The sequence below is a fragment of the Cervus elaphus genome, chromosome 11, assembly GCF_910594005.1.
Source record: "Cervus elaphus chromosome 11, mCerEla1.1, whole genome shotgun sequence".
Classification (NCBI taxonomy): Eukaryota; Metazoa; Chordata; class Mammalia; order Artiodactyla; family Cervidae; genus Cervus; species Cervus elaphus.
In genome coordinates, this window is record NC_057825.1 from 90694148 (window position 1) to 90718574 (window position 24427).

Sequence of the window (24427 nt, forward strand, 5' to 3'; positions counted from 1 at the left end):
TCTTTCAAGTGGAACTATTTGTTTTCCTTGGAAAAATACCTAGGAGTGAAACTGCTGGATCATAATTTGTTAGTAGTATGCTTAATTTTATTAGAAACTGTCAAAGTTCTTTAGAGTGATTGTATTATTTCATTCTCCTACCAGCTATGTATTGAGAGTTGTTCTGTATCTTCTTTGATACTTGGTATTTAAGTCTTTTTAATTCTTGCTATCTTACCAGCATATAGTGGCATCTTATTGCAGTTTCAATCTACAGTCCCTTGTGAGTAGTTCTATTAAAAGCATATTTTCATAGGCCTATTGGGCAAGTGTATATCCTCTTTTGTAAAGTACCAGTTAAGTTTATTGTCCACATTGGGGGTGGATGAAACTGTGAACTAACATTTCCTTAGAGATTTGTACAAGGTCTTTGTATTTTCTGGATGACTGATTTGTTACAAGTACTGAAAATATTCTCACATGTTCTTTGGCTTGCCTTTTTGCTTTCTTAATGGTGTTTTTTTATTTTTTATTTTTTTTGATGATCAGAAATGTATGATTTTGATAAAGTATTAATTTTCTTTTTATGGCTAATACCCTTTATGACTTGTCTAATAAATCTTTTCTTAAGTCAAAGTCTTGAAGATATTCTCATACATTTTTTAGACAATTTACTACGTTAGCTTTCACATTTTGCTGTATAATCCATCTTCATTTACAGTGTGGGGTAGATGTTAGTGGGCTTCCCTGGTGGTTCAGAAGGTAAAGCGTCTGCCTGCAATGCGGGAGACCTGGGTTTGATCCCTGGGTTGTGAAGATCCCCTGGAGAAGGAAATGGCAACCCACTCCAGTATTCTTGCCTGGAGAACCCCAAGGACAGAGGAGCCTGGTAGGCTACAGCCCATGGGGTCGCTAAGAGTCAGACAGGACTGAGCAACTTCACTGTCACTTTCAATTTCAGATGTTAGTATTAATTTTCTTGTCAATTCAAATACTGGATTGCTTGAACATATCTATTGAGATATCTTTCTCCCACTGGATAGGCACCTTTGTTGAAAATCAAGTGACCACTACATGTAGGTCTATTTTGAGACTCCCTATTCAGGTTCATTGATCTTTTTGTCTATCTTTATGCCAATACTTCACTGTCTTTAACAGCCCAAACTTTAGAGTAGATATAGAAATCAGGCAGCATAAAGTTCTCCAAACATTATTCTTCTTTTTCATGATAGTCTTCATTTTATTTTAGGTCTTTTCAATTTTCATATAAATCTTGAAATCAGCTTGTTAACATCTATACTCAATTTCCTCTAGATTGGTATAGCTAGTATGATTTTACATGAACATAAGAAATATTAATTTATTATATACAATGGATGGCTTAGAGCATTAAGGCTTAATTCTCACTCAGAAGCCTAGAGAAGAACTGCCACAGATTAGCAATGGGAGAACTGACATTTTAACAATATTGCATCCATAAACATAGTATACGCTTCCACTTAGTTAGATTTTTAATTTTGCTAATAATGTTTTGCAGTTTTGAATGTATAAGTTTTGTACATATTTTGCCTATTACAAAGTACTTCCAGTTTTTTGATGCTATGTAATTATATTGATTTTTAATGTCAGATTCTAATTATTTCATTATTAGTACCTAGAAATAGAATTATTTTGCATAGTGACTTTGTTGTCTATGATCTTACTAAACTATTAGTTCTGATATCTTTTTTTGTAGATCTCTTAGGATTTTCTATATAGACAACAATGGGTATTTTGTTGTTGTTGTTATTGTTGTTGGTTTTACACACTGCAAATCTTCTTTGATTTTATGACGATTTTTTTCACTTTGTGTACTGTGTATTTGGTAATGCAGAAATTTTAATTTTTTATGTAGTCCAATTTGTGAGTCTTTTTCTTGTGGTTTCCTTATTTTTTCAATAAATATATGGTAAGGATAAAAAGATAGTGTGATCTTTTAAAAAAAGAAAAAAGTTTAATTTCTCCCTGTTTTAAGTAATATGCTTTTTATTTCTTTTACTCGCCATATTGCACTTACTAGTTCCAACAGGATACTAAATTGAAATGGTAAGAGCAAACATACCTTGCCTTGTTCCAATCTTGCATTTTTCAGTCTTTTGCCATTAAGTAAAACATTAGCAGTAAGTTTTTCATAGATACCCTTTTTCAGATTAGATAAGACCAGATTAGTCTACCGAAAGTCTCTTTTTCATGAAAAGGTATTCAATTAAATGCTTCCTCTGCATTTATTGAGATGATCACATGTACACACAGACATACACACACATACACACACACTGAATGAGCTTATTTCTAATACAGAAATTTAATTTGTATTTAAAAACCTTTCACAAAGAAACTCCAATCCTTGATTATTTCCCTAGTAAATTCTATCAAATATTTGTTGAAGAAATTAAATCAATTCTAAACAAAATATTTCACAAAATAGATGGGGGAAATATTTATAAACTTATTTATGAAATCAACATTACTCAGACAGAAAAATCAAAGGCAACGACAAAATAAGAATAGAAAACTATAGAACAGTATCTCACATAAACAATTTAATATAATAACAACAAATCAAGTCCAGCCTTATATTAAAAAAAAAAGATGATGCACTATAGCTATATAAATGTATCTGTTACTGATTTCCAATTTATTTCAGTTGCGGATGGCAAAATAGTCACATGATTTTACTCCTTTTGAATTTATTGAGACTTGTTTTATGGTCCAGAATATGCTCTCGTGTAGTGAATGTTCTGTCTACACTGGAACTATAAATGCCAATTAAGTCAAATTATTTGATACTGCTGTTCAGGTCTTCAATATCCTTACTGATATTCTGTTTACTTGTTTTATCAGTTCCTGAAGGAGTGTTGCTGCTACTGCTGCTGCTGAGTCGCTTTCGTCGTGTCCAACTCTGTGAGACCCCATAGACGGCAGCCCACCAGGCTCCCCCGTCCCTGGGGTTCTCCAGGCAAGAACACTGGAGTGGGTTGCCATTTCCTTCTCCAGTGCATGAAAGTGAAAAGTGAAAGTGAAGTCGCTCAGTCAGGTCCGACTCCCAGTGACCCCATGGACTGTAGCCTACCAGGCTCCTCTGTCCATGGGATTTTCCAGGCAAGAGTACTGGAGTGGGGTGCCTGTTAACTAGTTGCAATTGCGAATTTGTTTATCTTTGCAGTCCTCAGTTTCTTTTTCATTCATGAATTTTAAATTTTGTTCATACATTGCTGAATGTAGCCATGGTTAAGACTGCAATATATCCTTGATAAATTGGTCATTTTATCAATCTTTATCCCTAGAATGCTCCTTCTTCTGAGATTACTTTACCTGACAGTAATACAGAAACTCAACTTAATTATGATTAGTGTTTACATGGTGTATCTTAATTCTTTCCTGTTACTTTTAACCTATCTGTGTTTTTATAATACAGTTGAATTAACCCCAATTATCCAAAATAATCATTCTCTGTCATTTATTCAGAGTATTGGTACAATATAAATAGCAGAATTGGTTGGATTTAATTTGATTTATTTAGATCTTAGCTTTCTTTTCATCCAATCTCTTATTTTCCAATTTTTTTGCCTTCTTTTGAATTATCTGAATATTTTTATGAATCTATTTAACTATTTTTGGCTTATTAGCTACAGCGCCTTGTTTTATATATGTAGTGTTATTTCAGGCCTTATAAACATGCATCTTCAATGTTTCACAGTCTTTCTTCTTTGTGAATTTCTTTAAAGAGTGCTGACTTTTGTTGCAGCAAACAGTTGCATTTCTTTTCTTTCACTTTGAGATCTGGAGGTTTGCTGGCATACACACTTACGTAGGGATCAGAAATCACCTTTTCTCCAGTTACCTTGCTGTGTGTGTGTGCTCAGTCATGTCTTTTCTTTGTGACCCCCTGGACTGTAGCCCCGCCAGCCTCCTCTATCCATGAATTTTCCAGGCAAGAATACTGGAGTGGGTTGCCATTCCCTTCTCCAGGGGATCTTCCCAACCCAGGGATTGAACCTGTGTCTTCTGTGTCTCCTGCATTGGCAGGTAGATTCTTTACCACTGAGTCACCTGGGAAGCCCCTCCCAAACATTGCTCTGGTGCTAATGGTGAGATGAGGTCTCAGGTTTTCAATGCTTAAGACAAGCTGTGGTTAAACTTTAGAGTCTCTACTCTTCTGGCAGTTCTACTGAATGCTTCAGGAGTTCAGTGGGGTCTTTCCCATCTTACAAGTAGGAATTTGACCATCTCCCTTCCTTATGTGAATTCTGGCAATTGTGCTCAGCTTCTGTGCCCCAGAAGTTGTTTTTTGCCTGACTTCATGGATTTTTTTCACCCTAGGCATGAACAGTTAATATTTAGCCAAAGCCTCAGGGGATTCCAATACCTGTTGATCTTAAAAAAATCTGTGGATTGATACAACTCTTCAGCTATAGAAAATGCTCAAGCACTGTTTCTTTAAGTAGTGCTTCTGCACCATGTTCATTCTCTCCTCCCCCTGACACTCCAAAGACATGCAGATTAGACCTTTCAACTACATTGCATCTCTATTTTATGCTCCTTACCAGTTTTAAAATTTAAAACTTTATTTTTTTCTATATGTGTTTAGGTTTAGATTTTTTTTTTCATTTATTTTTATTAGTTGGAGGCTAATTACTTTACAATATTGTAGTGGTTTTTGTCATACATTGACATGAATCAGCCATGGATTTACATGTGTTCCCCATCCCAATCCCCCCTCCCGCCTCCCTTACCATCCCATCCCTCTGGGTCTTCCCAGTGCACCAGCCCTGAGCACTTGTCTCATGCATCCAACCTGGGCTGGCGATCTGTTTCACCCTTGATAGTATACTTGTTTCAATGCTATTCTCTCAGAACATCCCACCCTCGCCTTCTCCCACTGAGTCCAAAAGTCTGTTCTGTACATCTGTGTCTCTTTTTCTGTTTTGCATATAGGGTTATTGTTAGCATCTTTTTAAATTCCATATATACGCGTTAGTATGCTGTAATGTTCTTTATCTTTCTGGCTTACTTCACTCTGTATAATGGGCTCCAGTTTCATCCACCTCATTAGAACTGATTCAAATGAATTCTTTTTAATGGCTGAGTAATATTCCATGGTGTATATGTACCACAGCTTCCTTATCCATTCGTCTGCTGATGGGCATCTAGGTTACTTCCATGTCCTGGCAATTATAAACAATGCTGCAATGAACACTGGGGTGCATGTGTCTCTTTCAGATCTAATTTCCTCGGTGTGTAGATTTTTTTTGTTATTAATATTAGATCTCTGAGTTTATAAATCTTGACTTCTACTTTGTTGAATCTGTTGTTAAACCCATTTAATGCATTTTAAAAACTTCACCTAATGAGTTCTTCATTACAGATTTTGTATTTTGCTATATATTAGAATATAGGCTTCCCAAGGGGCTCATTGGTAAAGAATCTACCTGTAATTCAGGAGATAGGGGTTTGATCCCTGTGTCAGGAAGGTACCGTGGAGAAGGGCATGGGTGACCCACTCCAGTATGCTTGCCTCAGAATACCCTGGCAGGTTACAGTCCATAGGGTCACAAAGAGCTGGATGTGACTGAAGTGACTGAGCACAGTACAGCATGCTAGAAAACACATTTGCTTTTTAATATCTGTACAAAGACTGTACAATCTCTTTTTTCTTTATTTTGGCATTTTGTCCATTCATTCCTCTTTAACATATTAATCATAGTTACTTTGAAATCATTGTTTGCTAGCATAAATATCTGGATTATCTAATAATCTGCTTCTACTGACTGTTTCAAGTTTTGATTAAGGTTCAGTTTTTTCCGCTTATTATCCTGTCAAGAAATTTTGTTTCATATGGCAAAAAAGATGCTATAGAGGCTCTAGATTATCTTATCTTCCTAAATAGAATTTTAAGTTTTGCTTAGGCAGGCAGTTAAATTATTAGTGGATCATCTTGATATAGTCAGGCTTGTTTTAAAAATTATAGTGATTTTCCCCTTACACTTAGGACCTTGTCCTTAACCCCTTCAAACAACTTTACAGATATTTAAACTCCACAGGACAGGAAAAAGTCAGTTTTCATTCCAATCCCAAAGAAAGGCAATGCCAAAGAATGTTCAAACTACTGCACAATTGCACTCATCTCACATGCTAGCAAAGTAATGTTCAAAATTCTTCAAGCCAGGCTTCAACAGTATGTGAACTAAGAACTTCCAGATGTTCAAGTTGGATTTAGAAAAGGCAGAGGAACCAGAGATCAAATTGCCAACACCCACTGGATCATCAAAAAAGCAAGAGAGTTCCAGAAAAACATCTACTTCTGCTTTATTGACTATGCCAATGCCTTTGACTTGTATGGATCACCACAAAATGTCGGAAATTCTTCAAGAGATGGAAATACCAGACCATCTGACCTTCCTCCTGAGAAATATGTATGCAGGTCAAGAAGCAACAGTTAGAACTGGACATGGAACAACAGACTGGTCCCAAATTGGGAAAGGAGTAGGTCAAGGTTGCATATTGTCACCCTGCTTATTTAACTTATATGCAGAGTACATCATGAGAAATGCTGGGCTGGATGAAGCACAAGCTGGAATCAAGATTGCTGAGAGAAATATCAATAACCTCAGATATGCAGATGACACCACCCTTATGGGAAAAAGTGAAGAAGAACTAAAGAGCCTCTTGATGAAAGTGAAAGAGTGAAAAAGATGGCTTAAAACTCAATCACTCAAAAAACTAAGATCATGGCATCTGATCCCATCACTTCATGGCAAATAGGTGGGGAAACAATGGAAACAGTAACAGGCTTTATTTTCTTGGGCTCTAAGAAATCACTGCAGATGGTGATTGCAGCCATGAAATTAAAAGAGGCTTGCTCCTTAGAAGAAAAGCTATGAATAACCTAGACAACATATTAAAAAGCAGAGACATTATTTTACTGACAAAGGTACGTCTAGTCAAAGCTATGGTTTTTCCAGTAGTCATGTATGGATGTGAGAGTTGGACTGTGAAGAAAGCTGAGCGCAGAAGAATTGATGCCTTTGAACTGTGGTGTTCGAGAAGACTCTTGAAATTCCCTTAGACTGCAAGGAGCTCCAACCAGTCCATTCTAAAGGAAATCAGTCCTGAATATTCATTGGAAGGACTGATGCTGAAGCTGAAATTCCAATACTTTGGCCACCTAATGCGAAGAACTGACTCATTGGAAAAGACCCTGACGCTGGGAAAGATTGAAAGCAGGAAGAGAAGGGGACAACACAAGTTAAGATGGTTGGATGGCATCACTGACTCGATGGACATGAGTTTGAGCAGGCTCCGGGAGTTGGGGATGGACAGGGAAGCCTGGTGTTTTGCAGTCCATGGGGTCGCAAAGAGTTGGACGCGACTGAACTGACCTTAATTGACCTTACGTTCATCTAGTTGCTCCGTGGGTTCAATCTGCAATGTTTTTGCTACGTAACTTCTAGAATATTTGTTCAGCTATCAATATCTTAGCACCTGATGTCTTCTAAAGTCCCATAGTATGCTGTATTCATGTGCAGCTTAGAAATGGGCCAAGGACTGAAGGAGAATTTTATACAGACACTGAGGGGCCCCTTTTCTATGTCTCTTTCTTCTTTAGTATTCTGTTTCTCAATAACCAATTCTTATTGGAATCCCAAACACTGATTCATTCTTTTGACAATATTCTGATTTATATTTTGTCCAGTTTTTATAATTTTTGATGGCTAGAGGATGTCTGATACTCGCTATGGCATCTCAAGTAGAATCCCCCCAAAATCTTCATTTACCAATTTATATCAACCAGAAGAAAACTATAGTAGTGAAATTATAGAATAGTAGAGAAAATAAAGAATGTCTCTCTGGTCAATAATTTTATATGCCCTAGTCTTGATTTCCTTTATCATCTTGGCCATCATTTTTGCTTTATAAAGAAAATGCACACATATATGTTTCTTTTGAACTCAAATTTACAATAAGGGATAAAGGGTATAGCCAACAACCAGTACATGAATATTATCAAACAACAATACCACCAAAGGCAAAAATCTTAGCTTGTATGTTCTACTGCCATAGACTAAGACATTGTCAGAGCAAAATAAAGAAAAACATATAAAGGTAAATGGAGAAAGTACAGATATCTGTTTTAATGAAAACCAACATACAAATTAAATACAATGTACTAGAGCATTAACTTTATTTAATTTTTGTCTCAGTTTCATCACCTGCACAATATGATTGTTATAATGGTTAAATAAAAATAATTCCTATGTAGTATTTACTGTAGTACCTGTCTTATATTAATTACTCACCAAATGTCTTGTGATTATGATTAATTTTTATTTCTGTGATCCTGAATATGAAAAACAGTTGAAAAAGACAATGGGTATGTAAGTATTTTGTAAGTACATAATATTTTACTAATCACTTTTGCCTTTTATAGAGTCATATGATTTTTTTCTTTTTAAACTAAAAATTATCACTCAAAAAAGTGGAAAGCATACTTCCTATTATGAAGCAAATCAAGGAGAACATACAATTAAGTGCTAAATAGAGCAGAATAAACTCTAAGTAATATATGATTTTAGAATAAAAGACTATGAGGCCAAGATAATCAGAGAAGACTTCACAAAAGTGGTAGGACTTTCTGTGTGACCTTCATTTCATCCCAACAACATGGAAATATTTAAGTGGCTTCCAATTTTAAATGAGGCAATACATTTTACAAATAACAACAATTATTACTATACAAACCTCTACAGAATGGCTTACTTGGTGGCTCAGACTGTAAAGAATCTGCCTGCAATGCAGGACACCTGGGTTCGATCCCTGGGTTTGGAAGATCCCTTGGAGAAGGGATGGCTACCGACTCCAGTATTCTTGTCTAGATAATTCCATGGATAGAGGAGCCCGGCAGGCTACAGTCCATGGGGTTGCAAAGAGTCAGATATGACTGAGCAATTAACACTTTCACTTTTCACTTAAAGAGAGTTCCTTTCCCTTTTCTCAACTCCTGTTCAGGTTGAAGCGCAACTCCATCAGGTCATCTCGCTAACGCAGAAAATCGTTGAGGGCATTCAGTCCTTGTCATGTTGGCCATTTCACCAGACTGCAACCAAGGTGCCAAAGAAGCAGATTCAAATATTAATAAGCAAAAGGTCATGATGACGTAATCTCCAAAGTACTGTTAGTTCTTGTTTTCTGACCCTATCAATTCCTTCTCCCTTCCTCTCTTACTACACACATTTACAGTCATTGGCTTAGTTTCAAGATATACCCTCTAAACTGTAATTTCGCTGGAAGTGCATTTTAAGTGGAGGCCTCCCAGAAGCTGAATTCCCAATCCAAGAGTGATCTGTACAGGAATAAAGTTAAAATAAAAAGAAGAGTGGAAATGAGCTAAAAATTAAAGCCAATTTTGATATTTAACTATTAGAACAAAAAAAAGGGGGGGAGGTAGAGAAGAAAAATAGGAAAAGTAAAAAATAAACCTTCTCCTTCAAACTTTCCAATAAGCTATTTAATAATGTGACAAAGCAAAGCGTATTAAAATATTAACCAAAGCTTCCAGGAAAACCTCTATAATCTCAATTGTTTATTCAAGACCTTTACAAACCTCATAAAAAATTAAATGGGCCTGGAAAAAACACACCACAGCCATAGGAGAAAGTTTACAAAACACGATGCTACAGACGCCTGAATGTCTGCCAGCCAGTTGCTTTTAACTTCCACATACAACTTATTACTCAGTCCCTAACTGGTCAATACCCTAAATAAGAGCATTTCTCCACCCAAACACCTCATTAGCCTGTTTCTTTTTTTGCTTTTTTGAGCTAATGTATCCTGTAGGTGCTTTGGTTCATTATTTTCTGCCAATAACATATGCTTCATTTCAGAATATTTAAAACCTCAGGTTTCTCTGACAGAAACAATTTAAGATCTTCTTTACAAGAATTTAATTAGCTCTAATTAATTTCACTATTGGGAGAACAGTACATGAACCATTATATCCATTTTATGGTAAGTAATAGTGAAAACAAGATAGGACCAGAGTGGAAGTAAGACATAGAGAAAGAGCAATAACTTTGGTTCATACTAACGTAGGCTCAAATCCTGGCCCTATCACTTGTGTGACTGTTGGGAAAGTTTAATCTTCATTAGAATCAACTTCCTCATCAGCAAAATGAATATAGTGATATCGACTATGCAGAAAACATATGCAATATCTGAGATCATATAATATAGAGCCCTGTACAGTGTCTGGCACATAGTAGAGGCTCAATGAATGGTAGATACTTTACTATAAAATATCCCTGTCATTTTGAGCAGTACTGCCAATACATCAAAGAAAATTTAAAGGGAAAATTCATTTGGGTCCCAGGGAAACGTGGTTATATAAAAACTCAACATACAAATTCTAATGTGAGTTGAACTTAATCAGTTTTCATACTGTTAGAAATTCACTCTGAGTTAATCATGTTGCAGGAAATTGAGCATAAAGCAAGACTATGTCTCACTTTGAGAGGATAAATGCTCTTAAACCATTTATATCTCAGGGAAATATGCTGTACATTCTTCCCATCCCTGTCTTTTCCCCTTCTGAATGGTCTGACAGGAGCTATAAAGGAGGAAACTTTTCATCACAGTGTATCTATGTGAAAGCACCAAAATATGTTAACAATTAGAGAAGAGGAAAGCTGAAAGACTGCCTTGTTAATTAAGAAACTTGCTATCAAAAAGCTCATTAAACAGTAATGAAACCGAATGGCTATTAAAATAAGTACCCACTGAATAAAGGTTGCCTAGCTAACAACCTCAATATAGCTTTTTACAAACATTTGCAATAGTAAGGACCCAGAAAAAGATGAAAAGCCACAATAATGCTAAAACCATAATTGACAAACCCACAGATGAAGTTATACTAAGTAGAAGGCAGAAGCTGACTTAAGAAAAGCCTTCCTAGAAATTCAGAATATGAGACATCAAACATTCTTGTAAAGTGCTCTACCATCTATCCCTTGCTCTCACAGACGCTGAGCGTTGCATAATACAGAACCAGGAGGCTGTTCCTCTTCTCACTTTGCTATGCCTGGCCGTTAAGATGTGGTTCTTCCCATTCCTAGTGGGTTCCTTATCTATTACTTGCTGCCTGGTTAGTTTCTTATTTAGTCAGAAGCTGCAGATATTGATGAGATACTGGTATAGTTCCTTGAGCAATGTCCCTAAGTGGCCTTGTAGAAGGAACTCTACAACAGGATATACTAGATATTAATCATTCACATTATATTCCACAAGTTCAGATAATTTTAAGAGATCCAAACATTGGTGATAGGAAAAAGATGCTAGCATTGAAAAAAGAATATACTTGCAGAATACGTTAGCTGCCTATACATATCCATGCTCCCTTCTACCTTAACAAAATAACCCCTGGCTATATAAACAGTTGGGTTTCCCTGCTGGCTCAGTGGTAAAGAATACTCCTGCCAGTGCAGGAGATGCAGGTTTAATCCCTGGGTCAGAAAGATCCCCTGGAGAAGGAAATGGCAAACTTCTCCACTATTCTTGCCTGGGAAATGTCATGGACAGAGGAGTTGGGAGGGCTACAGTCCAAGCCAATAGAATCAGGAAATTGGATGAGAAATGTACACATGAATAGTCTGAAGAAAGGGATGAAAGGCTATCTACTTACCTTGTTTTTGGACAAGTATACAGTGTGGGAAGACTTCTATATCTTCCTCAAGTAAGGAGGAAGGTAAAAATACCAACATATAATCCAAGGAAAAATACTACAAAACAAAGGACAGGGTACAAACTCTGTGATGGTTAATCTCATGTGTCAACTTGACTAGGTCATGAGCTGCCCAGAGATTTGGTCAAACATTATGCTGAATGTGACTGTAAAAGTGTTTTTGGATGAAATTGATATTTAAACCATACATCAGCAAGATGATGGAGCAGAAGGACATGAGCTCATCTTCTCCTGCAAGAACACCAAAATCACAATTAGCTGCTGAACAACCACTGAAAGGAGGATGCTGGAACCCACCAAAAAAAAGATACCTCATGTCCCAGGACAAAGAAGAAGCTGAACAGGACAGTAGGAGGGGCACAATCACATTTAATATCAAACCTCATATCCACCAGAGACTCTTGGAGGGCACAAACAAAACCTTGTGTGCCCCAGGACCCAAGGAAAGAAGCAGTGACTGCCACAAAAGACTGAGCCAGACCTGTCTGTGCGTGTCTGATGACCTCTTGTGTGGGCATGGGTCAGCAACGGCCTGCCACGGGGACAGGGGCACTGGCAACAGAAGTTCTGGGAGGCACTGTGTACGGTGTAAGTCCTCTTGGAGGAGGTCACCATTAGCCCCACCACAGAGCTGTAGGGTGGACAATTAAGAAACTACAGAACATCTTTAATCCAACTTTCTGCAGATGGGTGGGGCTGTGCTCCCTCCCTGTAGTTTGGCCTGAGGTGGCCCAGTTCTAGAGTTTGCAGTCTCTGTGGTAGGCCATAGGCCCTCTGGTAAGGGTAATGGTAACCTCCTCCAAGAGGACTTATGCCAGCACACTGTGCCTCCCAGGACTGCTGCTGCCAGTGCCAGGGACCCCCATGCAGGCCACGGGCTTAAAGCTCAACATTCAAAAGACTAAGATCATGGCTTCTGGTCCCATCCCTTCATGGCAAATAGATGGGGAAAAAATGGAAACCATGACAGAGTTTATTTTCTTGGGCTCCAAAATCACTGCAGATGGTGACTACAGCTATGAAATTAAAAGACACCTGCTCCTTGGAAGAAAAGCTACGACAAACCTAGGCAGCATATTAAAAAGCAGAGACATTGCTTTGCTGACAAAGGTCCATCTAGTCAAAGCTATGGTTTTTCAGTAGCCATGTAGAGATGTGAGAGTTGCCCCATAAAGAAGGCTGAGCACCGAAGAATTGATGTTTTTGAACTGTGGTGCTGGAGAAGGATCTTGAGAATCCCTTGGACAGCAAAGAGATCAAATCAGTCAGTCTTAAAGGAAATCAGTCCTGAATATTTATTGGAAGGACTGGTGCTGAAGCTGAAGCTCCAAAATGTTGGCCACCTGATGCAAAGAGCTGACTCACTGGAAAAGACCCTGATAATGGGATAGACTGAAGGCAGAAGGAGAAAGGGGTGACAGAGGATGAGATAGCTAGATAGAATCATCAGCTCAATGGACATGAATCTGAGCAAACTCTGAGAGGTAGTGAAGGACAGGGAAGCCTGGTGTGCTGAAGTCCACAGGGTTGCAAAGAGTCAGACATGACTGCACGACTGAACAACCACAATATTTAAATCAGTAGACTGAGTAAAACATATTACCCTCTTTATTGTGAATGGGCCTCATCCAACCAGTTGAAGACCTGAATAGAATAAAAAGGCTATCTGCTTGTGAGAGGGGATTCTTTCTGGCTAACTGCCTTGACCTTGCACATCAGTCTTTCCAGTTTTCAGATTCAAATTGAATTATGGCTCTTATTGGATCTTCAGTATGCTAGCTTTTGGTCAGGAACTTGTATCAAATTCCTCAGTCTCAAGCTTGCCACTGCAAACCTTGGGACTCCCCAACCTCCATAACTGCATGAGCCCATTCCTTGTAAGTTTCTTAAGATATATATATAAACATAACTTACTGGTTCTATTTCTCTGAAGAATCCTGACTAATACAATATCTAAAATACTAGGAAAATTATAAAGCTTCATAAAATTACATATTAGAGGATGAAAAAAAATTTTTTCAAACAACTCTATGGCATCATCAGCTAGAGTGTAAAATAAACCATTTCCATGAAAAGAGAAGCAAGCAACCCCAAGGTGGGCAGAAGATCTAAATAGACACTTCTCCAAAGAAGACTTACAGATGGCCAATAAACAGATAAAAAGATGCTCAACATCACTCATTATTAGAGAAATGCAAATCAAAGTTACAGCAGGGTATCACCTCACACCAGTCAGAATGACCATCATCAAAAAATCACAAACAATAAATGCTCGAGAGAATGTGGAGAAAATGGAATCCTCTTGCACTGTTGGTGGTAATGTGAACTGATAGAGCCAGTATGGAGAAAGGTTTGGAGAGTCCTTAAAAAACTAGGAATAAGACAACCATATGACCCAGCAATCCCACTACTGAGCAGATATCCTGAGAAAACCATAACTGAAAAAGACACATGTATCCCAATGTTCAGTGCAGCACTATTAACAATATCCAGGACACGGAAGCAAACTAGATGTCCACTGACAGATGAATGGATAAAGAAGTTACAGTACATATACACAATGGAATGTTACTCGGTCATGAAAAGGTCCAAATTTGTGTCAGTTGAACCGAGGTGGACAAACCTAGAGCCTGTTATACACAGTGAAGTTAGTCAGAAAGAGAAAAACAAATATTGTATATTAACACATATATATGGAATCTAGAAAAATGATACTGATAAACCTATGTGCAGGGCAGGAATAGAGAGACACGGATGTAGAGAATGGACTTATGAATCAAAGGGAGAAAGTGAGGGTGGGATGAATTGAGAGAGTAGAATTGAATTACATACACTACCATGTGTAAAATAGATAGCTAGTGGGAAAATGCCAGTGGGAGTTCAGCTTGGTGCTCTGTGACGACTTACAGGGATGAGACAGGGGTGGGGGTGGGTTGAGGAGAGGCTCAAGAGGGAGGGAATATATGTATACTTATAGCTAATTCACATTGTTGTATGGCAGAAACCAACAAAACATTGTAAAGCAATTATCCTCCAATTAAAAATAAAAATAAAAACAAAGAATATCATTAAAAAAGAGAAGCACAAGACAATAAGAAGAGAATAATGTGAAGTGAAATAATAACATGGTAAATTAAAAAATCAAATAGAAATATAAAGGGAGATGAATAAGATGAAGATTATTAAGAAAAACCGAAAGCACAGTAACTAGTTTAAGATTCAAAGGAGAGGGCATAAGTTTAGGACTTATGCTATGAAAAATTACCCAAGTTATTTGGAAAACAAACATGAAACATTTTCCCAGAATTTAGAAAACTAATATGAAGCTAAAAATAATAACAGAGATGATCAATTTGAAGGCAGAAGATTAAGTTAATACCAGATCAACTGATGTTTGCAATGGGGAGCCAAGAAAAAAATTAAACACTAAGACAGTTTTACCTCTTCTTTCCCAATTTTTTTCCTCCAAAGAAGACATACAGATGGCTAACAAACACAGAAAGAAATGTTCAACATCATTAATTGTTGTTGTTGTTGTTCAGTTGTCTAGCTGTGTCCAACTCTTTGCAACCCCATAGACTGCAGCACACCAGGCCTCCCTGTCCCTCACCATCTCCTGGAATTTGTCCAAGTTCATGTTCATTGAATCAGTGATGCCGTCCACTAATTATTATAAAATTACAAATCAAAACAACAATGAGGTATCATCTCACACCTGTCAAAATGGGTGCCATCAAAAAAATCTACAAACAATAAATGCTGGAGAGGATCTGAAGAAAAGGAAACCCTCCTACACTGTTGTTGCGGATGTAAAATTGCCCAGTCACTATGGAGAACAGTACGGAGATTCCTTTAAAAACTAAAAATAGAACTACCATATGATGCTGCAATGCCTCTCCTAGCCTTATATCCAGAGAAAATCAGAATTTGAAAGGATGCATGCACCCCAAAGTTCATTGTAGCACTATTTACAATAGCAAGGACATGAAAGCAACCTGAATGTCCATCTACAGAGGAATGTTAAAAGAATATGTGGTGTTACGTGTACATAATGGAATATTGCTCTGCCATGAAAAAGACCAAAATAGTGCTATTTGTGGGGACATAAAAAGACCTAGAGACTGTCATACACAGTGAAGTAAGTCAGAAAGAGAAAAACAAATATTGGATAATATCACTTATATATGGAATCTCGAAAAATGGTACAGGTGAACTTACTTGTGAAGCAGAACTAGAGTCACAGATGTAGAGAACAAACTTAAGGTTGCCAAGGAGGGAAGAGAGGTGGGATGAACTTGGAGATTGGGACTGACTTATATACACTACTATGTGTAAAACAGATACTAATGAGAACCTACTGTATAGCTCAGGGCACACAACTCAGTGCTCTGTGATGACCTAAGGGTCATCTAAAGGAGATCTGGAAGGAGATCGAGAAGGTATATGGTGGACGCGTGTGTCTAACCATTCACTCTGCAGCACAGCAGAAACTAACGCAATACTGTAAAGCAACTAAACCTCAATAGAAATTAATTTAAAAATCCTTCAAAAATGAAGAACACTTTTTAAGTTTTGACACACAAAAGTAAGAGAATTTTCTGCCAGTAGACCTACAGAGACAAAAAATACTAAAGGGAGTTACCTAGGATGTAAATAATACCAAGATGGAAGTGAGATAATGCAAAAAGAAATTATAAATGAGGTTAATGCATAGACTGCAAAAACAGTAATAATAAGGTTTTAAAAGTTTTGAAATAAATGTAAGATTAATATATGTGACAGTGGTAGCACAAAAGGCAGAAGGAAGGTAACGGAATGGTAGTATTATAAAGTTCTTGCATGATTCAGGCACTAGCAAAATTACTTATTTGCAGTACATTTAAACAATTTTTAAATGCATGATGTGATCTCTTGTGAAATAACTAAAATAATAAGGTTATATAATAAGCTAATATAGATCAAGAGAATAGAAAGAATTGATTAAATCCAAATAAGGCAAAGAAAATAATAAAGAAACAAAAAACAGATGGGACAAGAGAAGGCAAAAAGTAAGGTGGTGGATTTAAACAGAAATACTACAGTAATCACATTAGAAGTATGTCAAATAAGCAGCACAATTTAAAGAAAAAATTGTCAAAATAGGTTTTTAAAATATGTAATAGTACATACATATGCTACTTAAAAGCAATGTACCTTTAAGTAAGGACACACAGATGGAAAAAGATACACTATGTAAGCATTAAAAGAAAGTTTGTGTACCTTAGCAAATATCAGGAAAAGATTATAAGGTATGAAAATATCCCCTTAGATTAAAAAAAAGCTTATCTAATGAAAAGACATAATAAATATAAATTTATATTTACTTACAAGCTTCAAATATATTAAACAAAAACAAGAGAACTAAAAAAAGACTAACTCAAATAAACCAAAATAATATAGAATATTTAAATGTCACAATGAAAAAGTTTAACCTAACTGATACATATAAAATAATGCAGAACTTAACAACTTCAGAATATATATGTGCTTCAAGAGCTCATATAACTAATAGGTCATAGTCATAGTGCAAGTCCTTATGAATTTGACAGTATTACAATTTAATATAGATTTTGGTCTCTGACCAGAATGGAAGTAAGCTAGAAATGGATTTTGAGAAAAGACACCTAAAAAAGAAATCCCCTCCCAACAGCAATAGTAACAACAGAAACTGAAAATCAAGCAACAATAATCTATTGGCCAAGAAATAAATCACAATGTAAACTAAAAACTACTTTCAGCTGAACTGAATAAAAATATAATGCATCAAAATTTGAGCAATGTAACCAAAGATACGCTTAAGATTACAGCCTTAAAAATGGGATGTTTTGAAAGAACAGCATGTATATTATCTATGGTGAAACAGATCACCAGCCCAGGTGGGATGCATGAGACAAGTGCTCCAGCCTGGTGCACTGGGAAGACCCAGAGGAATCGGGTGGAGAGGGAGGTGGGAGGGGGGATCGGGATGGGGAATACGTGTAAATCTATGGCTGATTCATATCAATGTATGACAAAACCCACTGAAATGTTGTGAAGTAATTAGCCTCCAACTAATAAAAAAAAAAAAAAAATCCTTATGTCAAAAGAAAAAAAAAATGCATTGTTTTAAAGGTTGTATGTTGATTATGTAAGTATCCGTCTCAAAAAACTAACAAAAGGTAGGAAAATGTATTTTTAAACATATCAATAGGAAATTAAAAAAATAAGAGCAAAAATAAATGAAATGGAAAAATATACAATAGAGAAAATGATAAAGCCACAAGTTGGTTTTTGAAAGCATAAACCAAGTTATAAGCAACTAACAAGAAAAGATTAAAAATTTTTGATGGTTAACATAAATAATAACAAGAGCACTTAAGAAATCAATAGCATCAGGAAGACTGAAAAACAGGACATCACTATAAATGCTGACATTAAAAAGAAGAATATATTATTAACAAGTAAATACCAATAAAATTAACAAGGTAGATGAAACAAACGACACAACTTATCAAAAGTGACACAAGAAGAAGAAAATCTGGATAGCCCTAAAGTACATTGATACTGCAATTAAAAATTTAATACCCCCCCCAAAAAAACAACTTTATCCCAGGTCAAACTTTCCTTAAAAGCAAAGGCACAGGTGGCTTCTCTGAATCTTCCAACAGTAAAGAATCAAATAATACCAATCTTACACAAACACTTACGGACAGGGCTTCCCTGGTGGTTCATACAGTAGTAAAGAATCTGCCTGCCATGCAGAAGACCTGGGTTCAACCCCTGGATGGGGAAGATCCCTTGGAGAAGGGAATGGCAACCCACTCCAGTACTCTTGCCTGGGAAATCCCATGGACAGAGGAGCCTGGCAAGCTACAGTCCATGGGGTCGCAAAAGAGTTGGACACAACATAGTGACTAAACAACAACAAGAAGGAAATAAAGGGTCACAAAAGAGTTGGACACAACATAGTGACTAAACAACAACAAGAAGAAGGAAATAAATAATAACAATCTTACACAAATACTTCCAGATAACAAAACATCTTCCAACTTGTTCTCTAAGGCAGAATAATTCTTATACCAAAGCCTGATGAAGACATTATAGCAAAGCAGCATATGCCAATCTCTCACATGAATACAGAAACAAAATTCTAAACAAAATATTAGCAAATGAAATATAGTTTCAGGTAAAAATGTATCACAATCAGTTTGTTCCAGGAATAAAAGTCATTCATTGTAATTTATCTTGTAACAGAATAAAGGGGAAAATATCACATACTTTTCTCAGTAAATGTAAGAAAAGAAAATGAGGAATTCAGTAACTGGTGAGAAAAATATTCATAATCATTGGAATATCAGGAAATTTATTAACCTAATAAGTGTATCTACCAAAAATCAATCAATTAACCAATAGCTACAAATATATAGGAAATACACTGAGGGTGAAATATTTAAAGACACTATTATAAACAGAATTTCTTGCTTTCTTTTTTGGATTGCTCACTGTGAGTATACAGAAACAGAATAGGATTTTGTGTGTTTATCATGTACCCTAAAACTTTTCTCAACTTGTTTATTAGCTATAATATCTTTTCTGTGAATTCTTTGGTTTTTGTACATAGAGAATCACATCATCTGCTTTAGAGATACTTCAACTTCTTCCATCATAATTTCGAAGGCTTTTATTTCTTTTTCTCAGCTAGAGACCTGGCTAGAACTTCTAGTATAATGTTGAGCAGTAACAGTGAAAACAGGGATGCTTGTCTTGATCCTGCTCTTAGGAAGAAAGCTTTTAATAGCTCACCACTGAGTAAGATGTTAGCTGTGGAATTTTCAAAAATGCTCCATCATACTGAAGATGGTTCCCTTCTATTCCTAGTTTACTGATCATTTCTCCACAAAAAGGTGTTGCATTCTGTCAAATCACTTTTCTGCAAGAACTGAGATGATCATGTGGTATTTGCGCTTCATTCTATTAACGTAGTGTATTATAATTATTGACCCCCTTACTGTGAACCACTATTGCATTCCTAGGTAAGATCCCAGCTGGTCCAGGGACACAACACTCTCAATATTTTGTTGGATTCACTTTGCTAGTATTTTGTTGCCCTGATCCCAGGAGGACATGAGGCTGGAGTTAATTCATAGCCACAAACAGGAGTTTAAAATCAACAGAGCAATACGCCTTGGGATCTGCAGAAGGAATGGGGATATAAAATAGACTCCTGCTTAGTCACTTCAGACTGCTACCACAAAGTACCATAGGCTGAGTGATCTGTAAACATCAGACATTTATTTCTAACAGTTCTGGAGACTGGAAGGTCGAGATCAGGATGCCCGTATGACTGAGTTCTGGTGTGAACCCACTGCAAGGCTGCAGACTGCCAATTTCTCTTTGTATCTTCAAATGGTGGGCAGACAGCAAGCTAGCTCTGTGGTCTCCTCCTATAAGGGCATGCGTGTGTGCATGTCAAGTCGCTTAAGCCGTGTCCGACTCTTTGAGACCCTATGGACTACAGCCCAATAATACTAATCCGTTTTTCATGTGGGCTCCACCTTCATTCCTAATTACCTCCCAAAGGCTCCCAAACACTATCACATGGCGTTAGATTTCAACATATGTATTTCACTGGGGCACAAATATTCAGTCCATAACACGTGTACTTTTGAGACCTCAAAAAGGCTATACTTTCAGTCAAAAGGAGTCAGATTAAAGTGACATTTTGCACTGGGAAAAAAAAAATAGCCTCCCATGAGAAATAAAAATCTAAGTACTGATATGCTGGCAGAATTTACAATACAAATGTAGTATACGAAGCCCTAAGCTAAAATATGAACAAAAACTACTCCTAGATCAGTGAAGGTGTTTGAAAACAGTGTGTTTGCCATGACCAATGCATTCTCTTGGCAAAACTTGGTTAGCCTTTGCCCTGCTTCACATTGTACTCCAAGGCCAAATTTGCCTGTTATTCCAGGTACCTCTTGACTTCCTACTTTTGCATTCCAGTCCTCTATGATGAAAAAGACATCTTTTTTGGTGTTTTTTCTAGAAGCGTTCAACTTTAGCTTCTTTGGCAATACTGATTGGAGCACAGACTTGGATTACTGTGATACTGAATGTTTTGCCTTGGAAACGAACAGACATCAATCTGTCGTTTTTGAGACTTAACCCAAGTACTGCATTTCAGATTCTTCTGTTGACTATGAGGGCTACTCCATTTCTTCTAAGGGATTCTTGCCCACAGTAGTAGATGTAATGGTCATCTGAATTAAACTCACCCATTCTGGTCCATTTTATTTTATTTTTTTCCCATTTATTTTTATTAGTTGGAGGCTAATTACTTTACAATATTGTAGTGGTTTTTGCCATACATTGACATGAATCAGCCATGGATTTACATGTGTTCCCCATCCTGAAGCCCCCTCCCACCTCCCTCCCCATCCCATCCCCCTGGGTCATCCCAGTGCACCAGCCCTGAGCACTTGTCTCATGCATCCAACCTGCGCTGGCAATCTGTTTCACCCTTGATAGTATACTTGTTTCAATGCTGTTCTCTCAGAACATCCCACCCTCGCCTTCTCCCATTGAGTCCAAAAGTCTGTTCTATACATCTGTGTCTCTTTTTCTGTTTTGCATATAGGGTTATCGTTACCATCTTTCTAAATTCCATATATATGCATTAGTATACTGTATTGGTCTTTATCTTTCTGGCTTACTTCACTGTGTATAATGGGCTCCAGTTTCATCCATCTCATTAGAACTGATTCAAATGAATTCTTTTTAATGGCTGAGTAATATTCCATGGTGTATATGTACCACAGCTTCCTTATCCATTTGTCTGCTGATGGGCATCTGGGTTGCTTCCATGTCCTGGCAATTATAAACAGTGCTGCGATGAACATTGGGGTACACGTGTCTCTTTCAGATCTGGTTTCCTTGGTGTGTATGCCCTGGAGTGGGATTGCTGGGTCATATGGTAGTTCTATTTCCAGTTTTTTAAGGAATCTCCACTGTTCTCCATAGTGGCTGTACTAGTTTGCATTCCCACCAACACTGTAAGAGGGTTCCCTTTTCTCCACACCCTCTCCGGCATTTATTGCTTGCAGACTTTTGGATAGCAGCCATTCTGACTGGCATGTAATGGTACCTCACTGAGGTTTTGATTTGCATTTCTCTGATAATGAGTGATGTTGAGCATCTTTTCATGTGTTTGTTAGCCATCTGCATGTCTTCTTAGAGAAATGTCTGTTTAGATCTTAAGTTGCAGGATATAAAATTAACACACAGAAATCCCTTGCATTCCTATACACTAACAATGAGAAAACAGAAAGAGAAATTAAGAAAACAATACCATTCACCATTGCAACAAAAATAATAAAATACTTAGGAGTGTATCTACCTAAAGAAACAAAAGACCTATACATAGAAAACTATAAAACACTGATGAAAGAAATCAAAGAGGACACAAACAGGTGGAGAAATATACCGTGTTCATGTATTGGAAGAATCAATATTGTGAAAATGAGTATACTACTCAAAGCAATCTATAGATTCAATGCAATCCCTATCAAGCTACCAATGGTATTCTTCACAGAACTGGAACAAATAATTTCACAATTTGTATGGAAATACAAAAAACCTCGAATAGTCAAAGCAATCTTGAGAAAGAAGAATGGAACTGGAGGAATCAACCTGCCTGACTTCAGGCTCTACTACAAAGCCACAGTCATCAAGACAGTATGGTACTGGCACAAAGACAGAAATATAGATCAATGGAACAGAATAGAAAGCCCAGAGATAAATCCACGTACCTATGGACGCCTTATCTTAGACAAAGGAGGCAAGAATATACAGTGGAAAAAAGACAACCCCTTTAACAAGTGGTGCTGGGAAAACTGGTCAACCACCTGTAAAAGAATAAAACTAAAAAAAAAAAAAAAAAAAAAGAATGAAACCAGAACACTTTCTAACACCATACACAAAAATAAACTCAAAATGGATTAAAGATCTAAATGTAAGACCAGAGACTATAAAACTCCTAGAGGAGCACATAAGCAAAACACTCTCTGACATAAATCACAGCAAGATCCTCCATGACCCACCTCCCAGAATATTGAAAATAAAAGCAAAAATAAACAAATGGGACCTAATGAAACTTAAAAGCTTTGGCACAACAAAGGAAACTATAAGCAAGGTGAAAAGACAGCCTTCAGAATGGGGGAAAATAATAGCAAATGAAGAAACAGATAAAGGATTAATCTCAAAAATATACAAGCAACTCCTGCAGCTCGATTCCAGAAAAATAAATGACCCAATCAAAAAATGGGCCAAAGATCTGGTCCATTTTAGTTCATTTAGTTTAGTTTAGTGGTTAGAATCAGATGCCTCTAACTAAATATAGAAAAGACCTTAGTTAGTGGCATCTGATTCTAACCACTACACAAATGACTACTACAGTATTGCCATTAAGAGAGTGTCTAGAACTTATACAAATGCCTCCAGAGAAGTGAAGATCACAAAATCAAAGAGACATCAAATAAAACTTCTGTCAGAAGGTTTTTCAGCTAAACCTCACCTTCTGGAGCTAAAAGGGCCCTTTAGCTAACAGAAGGCCACAATTACATGCCATAAGCCTCTAAGTGATCTTTTCTCAAAGCTAAATAAACGTCTTCAAATATCCCTATACAGTTTAGTTTCTAGTCCTTTCTACACCACAGTATTTTCTTTTAGAGGACTCTGCTGCTCAGCATCCTTTTTAAACTACAAAATAAAAGCAAAACAACTGATCCAGAAATGCTCTGGTCAGCATCAAGTAGAAGAGGATTTTGTTCTAGATCAGTAGTTCTTAAACTTTAGCATATATCAGGAATTCCCTGGAGGATGTATCAAAATACCTATCGCTAGGGCAAAAGCCAAGTTTCTGATTCAGTATGTCTGGGATGGGACCTGAGGTCATGCATTTTTTAACAAAATTCTGACACTGCTGTTCCAGATACCACATTTTGAAAACTGTTAGATAATATTCTAACAGCTTAACAATTACGCTGTTTGGTAGATCTTGCTTACTTAACCTGAATTTGCAGTCAACTCAAATTCTCAAGCCTTTTTTAAACAAGCACAATTGATTTGAATAATCAACTAAACATTCCTATCCTTTATTTTCCATCTCTACTGAGAAAATCAACAAAATGCACATTACATAGGTAGGCCATTAGTGACATATTCATATATGAAGAGAGTGTATTATTTCTTATATTTTAGTTTTAGTTCATCAAGCTGAGAGGAGTTCCAGATCTCTGTCATCTCTAATTTAAAAGCAAGCCAGTTTTTAAGATATCATGTTGTCCTTTCCCTGACATTAAGAGAACTTAAAGGCTCTGAACTGAGCATTCTACAAATTATTTTTTAAAATTCCCTAACAAAATTTCTAAGGATGTCAAAAAACAATGACTCAACTACATAATGCTTTCCAAAAACTCTTGAAAACTAAATGCTTCCCTCACTACTATATGACTAGTTTATGTGTCTAATTATGAGTCATCCAAAAATACAGTTTTATAAACACTTACCAAAAACTAAAAAGAAAAAAAAGAATAACTTTCAAATTTGAGCACTTGACTCCAGTTAGCTAATGTGACAAGAAGACAGAGAATC

General features: G+C 36.7%; 1 protein-coding gene across 3 annotated transcripts in view; it reads right to left on the bottom strand.

Annotated features, from left to right (window-relative positions):
* The window catches only part of EXOC6B (exocyst complex component 6B), a 664516-nt gene that overhangs the window by 207825 nt on the left and 432264 nt on the right, over positions 1–24427 (bottom strand). Inside the window, exon 19 of one of the 3 annotated variants that reach the window (XM_043918363.1) lies at positions 8927–9115. The exons of the other annotated variants lie outside the window; for them this stretch is intronic. Within the exon in view, the coding sequence (XP_043774298.1) occupies positions 9050–9115 (66 nt within the window). The 3' untranslated portion in view covers positions 8927–9049. Of the gene's footprint in view, positions 1–8926; positions 9116–24427 lie in introns of those variants that run through there. 3 annotated transcript variants of the gene reach the window in all.